The sequence below is a fragment of the Nanorana parkeri genome, unplaced genomic scaffold (assembly GCF_000935625.1).
Source record: "Nanorana parkeri isolate BGI_ZX_2015 unplaced genomic scaffold, ASM93562v1 scaffold126, whole genome shotgun sequence".
NCBI classification, from domain to species: domain Eukaryota; kingdom Metazoa; phylum Chordata; class Amphibia; order Anura; family Dicroglossidae; genus Nanorana; species Nanorana parkeri.
In genome coordinates, this window is record NW_017306394.1 from 779,363 (window position 1) to 790,467 (window position 11,105).

Below are 11,105 nucleotides of genomic sequence, written 5' to 3' on the forward strand. Positions count from 1 at the left end.
TGGTGTGACGAGCGCAGGAAAGGGGGGGGGGGGGGCATCAAGTCACATGACTACATTCTAATATGTTGATCTGGGGTCTTTCGCAGAGCGTGAACCCTGAAAAATGACAATGGTGAGGTGATGTGATAGGAGAGAGGTAAGCAGAGCATTCGGTAAGGGGGTCCTTGTAGATAAGAACGCTCTGTGTAGAAGTGGAAGAATTCCAGCACTGTAGATAATAGACGGGGCCTGTGTCCCATCACCCCGCACCTTACCTCTGTGTCATTCCAACAACCACTTCACATCCCACAGACCCCCCTGTGTGGCTGTACCGCTCTCTCCATACAACATGACACGGCTAATATTATCCCTGGGCTACTGGAGGTGAATTGTGCACAGAAGCACAACAGCAGCAACACGTGTCCCATAACAGGGGATCATAGGAAAGGACACGGAACTGGCAGCCATGACAGTTCCACACAAGACACACGTGTCTCATAACGGGATCATAGGAAAGGACACAGAACTGGCGGCCATGACAGTTCCACACCAGACACACGTGTCTCATAACGGGATCATAGGAAAGGTCACGGAACTGGCGACCATGACAGTTCAACACCAGCAACACGTGTCCCATAACACGGGATCATAGGAAAGGACACAGAAGTGGCAGCCATGACAGTTCAACACCAGTAACACGTGTCCCATAACAGGGGATCATAGGAAAGGACACAGAAGTGGCGGCCATGACAGTTCAACACCAGTAACATGTATCCCATAACAGGAGATCATAGGAAAGGGCACGGAACTGGCAGCCATGACAGTTCAACACCAGCAACACGTGTCCCATAACGGGATCATAGGAAAGGGCACGGAACTGGCAGCCATGACAGTTCAATGTCAGAAACACGTATCCCATAACAGGAGATCATAGGAAAGGGCACGGAACTGGCGGCCATGACAGTTCAACACCAGCAACACGTGTCCCATAACAGGGGATCATAGGAAAGGACACAGAACTGGCGGCCATGACAGTTCAATGCCATTAGCCTCCAGCACACGCTGTTTAAAAAAAAATGGCATTTCTTATTAAAAATGGTATCAAAGTCTAAATAGGGCTGAGGGCTCTTGAGAGGAGTACTGAGACAGGATGCCGTGATGTTTACAGGAAGCTATGTTCAGCACCTCACAGGCCCCTCCCACCAGCCATGATCTGCCTGCATTGCACAGGGAAGCACAGAGGCCTAGTGATGACGTCACTGGGACTATAATAAGATATGACATGAGAATAAAAAAGGTTTTATACAGACAAAATTCATTAACACGTTGATGGGGATGGGCAGGAAAGACAAAACAAGCAGATTACACTATGAAGACTATAATAATAATATAATCATAGGCTCAGTATGCTCTCACCTCAGACTCCTCGTGTGTGTAGAAACCTTTACAGATTTTCTTGTTATCGACATCGCAGAACGCCGCAACCTGCAACACAAACACAAAAGTCGAGCGGGATGCTCTGGCCGATGTACTGCGGGGGAAATCTCTAGATTGAGGTGAAACAAGCGGCAAGAACTGGTTTTCCTATTGTATCTTATAATTACCTATTTATTTCATATTTTTGGGCTAGCGTTCTGCTTTAAAGCGGACCTTACACCCTTTGACTAAAAATCACATCAACATACAGCTCTGCACACTGATATGAAATCATCTGACATTCATCAGCTAAACAAACATTTTTATTGTACTGACAATTTCTTTTTTTCCCACTTCCTGGTCCACTTTGGCACAAGTGATGTAATCTGTGACCAAGCGTTGCATCCTGGGAAGGTTACATCAGCAGAGCATTGCTGGGAAATCTCATCTGTAATCTCATGAGATCTTAGGGAAAGGCAAGCATTGCATCGAGGGAAGTTTCCGTGAACAGAGAATTGTAATCTCATGAGATTTCAGGGAAAGGCATTTCCCTCCCCTGAGATTATGTGCATGGTCACATGTCCTAGTCACATGTGCCAGAGTTCCAGGAAGTAAAGGGAGATACATTACTCAGGGAAAGGCATTGTCCTCCCCTGAGATGATGTACTTGGTCACATGTTCTAGTCACAAGTGCTAGAGTTCCAGGAAGTAAAGGGAGATAGATTACTCAGGGAAAGGCATTTTCCTCCCCAGAGATTATGTGGATGGTCACATGTCCTAGTCACATGTGCCAGAGTTCCAGGAAGTAAAGGAAGACATATTACTCAGGGAAGGCATTGTCCTCCCCTGAGATGATGTGCATGGTCACATGTCCTAGTCACATGTGACAGAGTTTCAGGAAGTAAAGGAAGACATATTACTCAGGGAAGGCATTGCCCTCCCCTGAGATTATGTGCATGGTCACATGTCCTAGTCACATGTGCCAGAGTTCCAGGAAGTAAAGGGAGATACATTACTCAGGGAAAGGCATTGTCCTCCCCTGAGATGATGTACTTGGTCACATGTTCTAGTCACAAGTGCTAGAGTTCCAGGAAGTAAAGGGAGATAGATTACTCAGGGAAAGGCATTTTCCTCCCCAGAGATTATGTGGATGGTCACATGTCCTAGTCACATGTGCCAGAGTTCCAGGAAGTAAAGGAAGACATATTACTCAGGGAAGGCATTGTCCTCCCCTGAGATGATGTGCATGGTCACATGTCCTAGTCACATGTGCCAGAGTTCCAGGAAGTAAAGGGAGATCTATTAATCTGCCCTTAGTAAAAATGGCCGCTGTGAGAAGACTGGGGAGGAAAAGAATAAAAAGCCGGCAATTATCTATAAGTTTCTGTTTACTAAGCATTTCTAAATGAATCCTCTTTAATGAATACAGAACTGCGTTAATTTTTGTCATACGTATCTGCCTGGGAGTTCTCTTTTATATGATAAACCCAGAAACAGGGACAGTCGCAGGGACTGGCGGGAGCTAAGCGCTGCCATCTGGGTCCGCGATCTTCTATGTTTACATTCAGACTTTAACCCTTTGCTGGAGGCGGGAGATTTCAGCCACACTTAAAACAAACACCTTTCAGAGCTCTGCCGTGACGGCGCACAACCACATCGATCTAGCTGTGCCGATCACTCCTCTGCTCACACGCCGGGTAGCTGCCTTGTACGCTAAGCTGCGCAGACAGACATTGAAGTACACAGCGGCTACGTGTCCCTGGGTGACGTGCATCGGGGCGAGCAGCAAAGCAAATCTGATGGACGAAAGGAAAACACGGCAAAAAAAACCAAACAAACAACACAAACAGAGCCGAGACAGACGAGGCGCGGCCGGCGCTGGAGACGCACACTGCCACGAGAGCTGCTGTGACGTGTAAACAGTAACATGTAAACCATGCATCCAGTTTCAGAATGCTTATTTAATGTGAAGTACAGACATGTGCTAGAAAAATAATCAGACGACCAATAGACCACCCACTCCGAGGACAGACTGGGGGCCGCGGGACTCGGGGGTCTGTGCGGTTCAAAACAACTGCTGAGAATCTTGTAAACAGTGTATGTATACAGCAGAGGCGCACTATATATACTGGCACCAATCACAGCTACCGGAACATCTGATACAATACAATACCGAAGAGCTTCAAGACCCCACTCATCCATTACATGACGTCTCCTCTTCCTGATCCCAGCACATGATACATTCGAGGATGACGCAATACTTTTCCTGAGCTTCTCATAGCAAATCGGATTCAATTGATCAATATAATTTGTATCAATTGTGTCTCCATTATTCAGATTAGGGATGTACTGATACTAGTATCGGTGCCGATGCTGAGTATTTGGGCGAGTACTGGTACTTGCCCAAATGCTCCGATGCCCGGCCCGATACCTGAGCTTCCAGTATCAGGAAGCCAGGCAGCGAGTAATTCATTACACGATGCCCGGCTTCCTGATTGGCCGGGAAGCCGGCTCCATGCTCACTCGTCACTTGGTGGCGAAGACCGGGCAGCGTGTAATGATCCGCCACCTAGCTTCCTGATTGGTCAGTAAGATGGCCAACCAGGAAGCCGGAAAGCGAGTCCTTACCCCCCCAGCTTTCTGAGTGGCTAGAAATGCCCCCTCATCACCTGGTGACAAGGGAGCATGGAGCCGGCTTCCCGGCCAATCAGGGAGCCGGCTTCCCAGCCAATCAGGGAGCCGGCTTCCTGATTGGCCAGCGTCTCAACCAATCAGGAAGCCGAGCAACGAATCACTACATGGCGCCTGGCCTCTTGATTGGCCGGGAAGTCGGCTCCATGCTTCATCACCTGGTGATGAGGGAGCAAGGAGACGGCTTCCCGGCTAATCAGAAAGCCAGGTGGCGAGTCATTACACGCCGCCTGGCTTCCTTAATGGGACTTCCGGTAGCGGTATTGGCGAGTACCGCAAAAAAAATATCGGTACTTGATAACGAAAAAAGCGGCATCGGTGCATCCCTAGTTCAGATAGAAAGGATTTTCTGCAGCCGATATGGTGAACTAGACCCCCTCAACTATCTGGTCTCCCTCAGATAGTTGACTCCACTATCACGTATATCCGGTAGGCAACCCAACCGAAGTCAACCGAAGGAGCTCACACAGCAGGCTGACAACGCGACTGCTAATCACAATGCAATTGCTTAGTGTTTGCAAAGTTTGCAACAGATTCACAAAAATGATTTGCTTAAGCAAACTGTACGCAATGAGACACGATGCCGGATATACTGAAAGATAGATTGCAGGTATACATTAAACTCCTCCGACTCTACTTTCTCCTTCTGCTGCGTGCGCTTGGTAGACGTAAACGTAATGTACGGACGTCACAGGGGAATAGTAACTGAAAAATGACTCTCTTTGTGAATTCAGCTGAAATAAGTGAAATGCAGGCCGTCTGCTGAACGGTATTTCACCTCTTTGGAGACAATTCTGTTTTGGCCATTAGAAGGGCAGCCAGCGCTCGCTGCGCTATAGATCAGGTTGTCTGCCTGACATATCATGGAGCTGGTGTGAGGGCCGGGTAATAATGGAAATGAGGGGTAGAGGTAAGAGAGCATGGAGGGAGGGGGGGGGGATGACCGATCTCCAGACCCCTGCGTATAATAATCTAGTTATCCCCGGCAGAGGATTCTTCATCGTAATTCAGTTCCCTTCTGTGTCCTCTGGGGGCTCATCCGGAGCTCCTGCAACTGCGCAGCCCGGAGCAGGTGTGAATGAGCGGCAGGACGGGCCTGTAAAACGCATCGCGTGGACAGCGTTGCCATGGGAAAGCGACAATCACAGTCTAGGAGATGACTTGGGAGAGCGCGCTGCTGACCTCATGTAAGTTATTTCTCACCTGACGCACATTGTACGGATTCCAGCACTTCTGTTTCTACCATCACAGCCATTTCCTGAGGATAGAATGATTCTCAGATTTAATACCGTGGCTGAGGACGGGAGCCAGGACCGGGGGAAGCTGCATTTCCAGAGACCTGCTCAGTATTTTAACACTGTAAGTGCTGCAGGGTGTGCGCTGTTGCAATGAGCCGTGCAACCTGCCACTTCTGCACCAGACGGAAGATCTTCATTATTCATAGACAGACACGGGGGAATTACTACAGCTTCCTTCCCATTGTGAAACTGGCACGGGTAGCTTGTGTCACATTAACAAATGTGTCTGCGCAGCCCGCGGCAGTTTCAATTTCAGAGTGAAATGATAACTTGTGACGATCCCGTACCCGTATCCGGTAAGGAGTGCAGCAAGACCTCTGGTTCCTAAAGTTTGATTAGCAAAGGGGTCGCAGCATTCTGTAATATAGAAAACAAACGCAGATCCCCGCAAGAATGGAGCCGACATACTGGATGTAAACTGTCTACTGGTAACATGGCAAACAGCTCACATGCCTCTCTCTGCCCGTGCAGAAAAACATGTTACATGGGCAGAGCCTCCATGTTGGCAAGCAAAGCTCCTTTCTCTGCCAAAATGTATGTCTGTTAACCCCAACAAATGCTGAGGTAGCAGTCTTTCCCTTTCACTCTCTGCTGAGCGGGAGCGGGCAGAGGGAGCCGGAGCAGACAGCGCCGGCTCTCCTACATTCTATGCTATGTATGGCGCTAACCTAGAAAATGGAGCAGATCACTCCATCAGGATCTGCTCCATTTTCTCAGTTTAGAAGAGTGGCACCACACCGCTGACCAGGAAAAAGCTTACAGGAGTGAGCAGAGAGATGACCTCATCACTCTTCTGTTGCTTCATTACTGTCCAATCACAGGCTCAGGGCAGGGAGGTGATCTTTTGCTTAACTGTAGCAGAGAAGAGCCAGTTCACTGGACTGTGCTATCAGGGCTCTATTATTATTATCTATTATTCGCAGAAATGGATGAAGAGAAATAAAATCTTTTGGCAGGTAAGACTGTTTCCACATGGCAGGTAAGACTGTTCCCACACGGCAGGTACAACTATTCCCACACGGCAGGTACAACTATTCCCACACGGCAGGTACAACTATTCCCACACGGCAGGTACAACTATTCCCACATGGCAGGTACAACTATTCCCACATGGCAGGTACAACTATTCCCACATGGCAGGTACAACTATTCCCACATGGCAGGTAAGACTGTTTCCACATGGCAGGTAAAACTATTCCCACATGGCAGGTAAGACTGTTCCCACATGGCAGGTAAGACTGTTCCCACATGGCAGGTAAGACTGTTCCCACACGGCAGGTAAGACTGTTTCCACATGGCAGGTAAGACTATTCCCACATGGCAGGTAAAACTATTCCCACATGGCAGGTAAGACTGTTCCCACATGGCAGGTAAGACTATTCCCACACGGCAGGTAAGACTGCTTCCACATAGCAGGTAAGACTGTTTCCACTAGGCAGGTAAGACTGTTCCCACATGGCAGGTAAGACTATTCCCACATGGCAGGTTAGACTGTTCCCACATGGCAGGTTAGACTATTCCCACATGGCAGGTATGACTGTTCCTACATGGCAGGTAAGACTGTTCCCACACGGCAGGTAAGACTATTCCCACATGGCAGGTAAGACTGTTTCCACTAGGCAGGTAAGACTGTTCCCGCATGGCAGGTATGACTGTTCCTACACGGCTGGTATGACTGTTCCTACATGGCAGGTAAGACTGTTCCCACACGGCAGGTAAGACTGTTCCCACACGGCAGGTAAGACTATTCTCACATGGCAGGTATGACTATTCCCACATGGCAGGTAAGACAGTTCCCACACGGCAGGTACAACTATTCCCACATGGCAGGTACAACTATTCCCACATGGCAGGTAAGACTATTCCCACATGGCAGGTAAGACTGTTTCCACATGGCAGGTAAAACTATTCCCACATGGCAGGTAAGACTATTCCCACATGGCAGGTAAGACTATTCCCACATGGCAGGTAAGACTGTTTCCACTAGGCAGGTAAGACTGTTCCCCCATGGCAGGTAAGACTGTTCCCCCATGGCAGGTATGACTATTCCCACATAGCAGGTAAGACTATTCCCACATGGCAAGTATGACTATTCCCACATGGCAAGTATGACTATTCCCACATGGCAGGTAAGACAGTTCCCCTATGGCAGGTAAGACTATTCCCACACGGCAGGTAAGACTATTCCCACACGGCAGGTAAGACTATTCCCACACGGCAGGTAAGACTGCTTCCACATAGCAGGTAAGACTGTTTCCACTAGGCAGGTAAGACTGTTCCCACACGGCAGGTAAGACTATTCCCACACGGCAGGTAAGACTGTTCCCACACGGCAGGTAAGACTGTTCCCACACGGCAGGTAAGACTATTCCCACATGGCAGGTATGACTATTCCCACATGGCAGGTAAGACTATTCCCACACGGCAGGTAAGACTGTTCCCACACGGCAGGTAAGACTGTTCCCACATGGCAGGTAAGACTGTTCCCACACGGCAGGTAAGACTGTTTCCACATGGCAGGTAAGACTATTCCCACATGGCAGGTAAAACTATTCCCACATGGCAGGTAAGACTGTTCCCACATGGCAGGTAAGACTATTCCCACACGGCAGGTAAGACTGTTTCCACATGGCAGGTAAGACTGTTCCCACATGGCAGGTAAGACTGTTCCCACATGGCAGGTAAGACTGTTCCTACATGGCAGGTAAGACTGTTCCCACACGGCAGGTAAGACTATTCCCACATGGCAGGGAAGACTGTTTCCACTAGGCAGGTAAGACTGTTCCCGCATGGCAGGTATGACTGTTCCTACACGGCTGGTATGACTGTTCCTACATGGCAGGTAAGACTGTTCCCACACGGCAGGTAAGACTGTTCCCACACGGCAGGTAAGACTATTCTCACATGGCAGGGAAGACTCTTCCCACATGGCAGGTTAGACTGTTCCCACATGGCAGGTTAGACTATTCCCACATGGCAGGTATGACTGTTCCTACATGGCAGGTAAGACTGTTCCCACACGGCAGGTAAGACTGTTCCCACACGGCAGGTAAGACTATTCTCACATGGCAGGTATGACTATTCCCACATGGCAGGTAAGACAGTTCCCACACGGCAGGTACAACTATTCCCACATGGCAGGTACAACTATTCCCACATGGCAGGTAAGACTATTCCCACATGGCAGGTAAGACTGTTTCCACTAGGCAGGTAAGACTGTTCCCCCATGGCAGGTAAGACTGTTCCCCCATGGCAGGTATGACTATTCCCACATAGCAGGTAAGACTATTCCCACATGGCAAGTATGACTATTCCCACATGGCAAGTATGACTATTCCCACATGGCAGGTAAGACAGTTCCCCTATGGCAGGTAAGACTATTCCCACACGGCAGGTAAGACTATTCCCACACGGCAGGTAAGACTATTCCCACACGGCAGGTAAGACTATTTCCACATGGCAGGTATGACTGCTTCTACATAGCAGGTATGACTGTTTCCACTAGGCAGGTAAGACTATTCCCACACGGCAGGTATGACTATTCCCACATGGCAGGTAAGACTATTCTCACACGGCAGGTAAGACTGTTCCCACACGGGAGGTAAGGCTATTCCCACATGGCAGATAAGACTATTCCCACATGGCAGGTAAGACTGTTCCCACACGGGAGGTAAGACTATTCCCACACGGCAGGTAAGACTATTCCCACATGGCAGGTATGACTATTCCCACATGGCAGGTATGACTATTCCCACATGGCAGGTAAGACTATTCCCACATGGCAGGTAAGACTATTCCCACACGGCAGGTAAGACTATTCCCACACGGCAGGTAAGACTGTTCCCACATGGCAGGTATGACTATTCCCACATGGCAGGTATGACTATTCCCACAAGGCAGGTAAGACTTTTCCCACATGCTCTCGTGATGCCAATCAGCCTTCCTAGTTCCCATCATGATCAATATTTATGGTAAGGATTTTATACACAAGCTGCAAAGGTTTACCAGAATCTTCACCACACGGTGATGCCAAGCCTAACATTGGCAGCATTTAGTAAATAGCTTCACATAGCTTTCCTCTGTTCGCATCTGTGGGAGTGACATGGCCGCCCTCCCTCCAGTAGCATTTGGTTTCCATCTCTGACCGCTACGATATTATTGTTAATATTGTGAAATTATGGGGCCTGTTCAGCCTCATTCTCTCCCAAATGTTAACAGGAACATCGCTTCACAAATGTTTTAACTACGCAAAGGATGTTTTGTTATTACTTAGCAACACAAAACTGTACAACTCCGAGGTACCATCTTCCGAGACGGCCTCCAGCTGGAAGAGCGCTCACCTATACAACAGCCTCTTCAGCAATAAGTGACGGGATTATCTGCAGCTGTTCAGCAGCTGTGTGATCTGGACCAGATTAGGGGATGACATAAGTGCTGCTCCTATAGCATCTGTAAGCAGCAACAGACTTTAACCCTTCCCAGATTTCCATTATACTTCATGTTATATAGAAGAGGCAGCTATGGAACAAAATGGCCGCCCTGCCACCCATGATGGATGTGAACTGTGCCGCTTCTCCCCAGACCCAAAAGATTGTGAATGACCAAAAGTTGAAGCCCAGAAGTAAGAAAACATCAAGCTGAAAGTTATAACTCCAACCTCTGTGAAAGGCGTCTTATGTTGCAGTCTATGAGCTTTGCCAAAGCAAACGTAAGGAAAAGGTCAGCAGGAGGGGATGGCAGGATCAGAGGGGGTAATTGGAAGCAGACATATCTAGGAATGGAGACACCTATGCATCATGTTCAAAAAGAAATGTGTTATTCATATTAAAGGGCAATGGAATGAAGAAGAGGGAAAAAAAGAGGAAAGATTACACAGAGAGGGTAAGAGACAGAGCACAAAGAGGAGGGAGGAAGGAAAGGGGAGACAGAGAAGGAACCGGGGGAGAGGGAGAATGGGAAAGGGGGGGGAGAGGGGAATAGGTAGGGAAGAGAGACAGAGGGAGAGAGGGGAATAGGGAAGGGAGAGAGGCAGGGAAGGGAGAGAGGCAGGGTTATGAGGGAGAGAGAGACAGAAGAGGGGAATGGGGAATGGAGAGATAGAGGCAAGGTGAGGGAGGAGAATGGGGAAGGAAAAGTGGCATGGGGAGAGAGGCGAATCAGGAGAGAAAAGGTGAGAGAGGGGAATGGGGAAGAGTAAGAGTGGGAAATGGGTAAGGAAGAGAGAGGGGAATAGGAAAGGGAGAGAGGGGAATGAGAAAGGGGGAAAGGGAATGGTAAAATGGAGAGAATGGTGAAAGGGGACAGGGAATGGTGAAAGGGGACAGGGAATGGTGAAAGGGGACAGGGAATGGTGAAAAGGGACAGGGAATGGTGAAAAGGGACAGGGAATGGTGAAAAGGGACGAGGAATAGGGATGGGAAAGGTAGAGAGGCAATAGGAGACAGCGGAGAGTGGAAGGGAATGGGGAAAGGTGAGAAGGGAATGGGAAAAAGGGTAATGAGGGAGAGGTGCAGGGATAAGAAGAGAAAACAGGTGATGCGTGGAAAAAAGGAAACAAAAAACCCGAACTAACAACTTGCACTACACTACAGAGAAACTACAAACTAGCCCCATACCCTGAGACGCTACAAGACCCCAAAGACTGACAGATCCTTAGTATTAACGCTAATTTGAATGTAAAGAAGAGGACAGACAGAAAGAGGCAGTGAAAAAGCAAAGGGG

General features: G+C 48.6%; 1 protein-coding gene across 2 annotated transcripts in view; it reads right to left on the reverse strand.

The window, feature by feature from the left end:
• Nucleotides 1-11,105, reverse strand: part of B3GNTL1 (UDP-GlcNAc:betaGal beta-1,3-N-acetylglucosaminyltransferase-like 1) — a 230,485-nt gene that overhangs the window by 7,192 nt on the left and 212,188 nt on the right. For both annotated transcript variants that reach the window (XM_018553646.1, XM_018553647.1), the window contains one exon: nt 1,396-1,464. In XM_018553646.1, the coding sequence (XP_018409148.1) occupies nt 1,396-1,464 (69 nt within the window). The remainder of the gene's footprint in view (nt 1-1,395; nt 1,465-11,105) is intronic.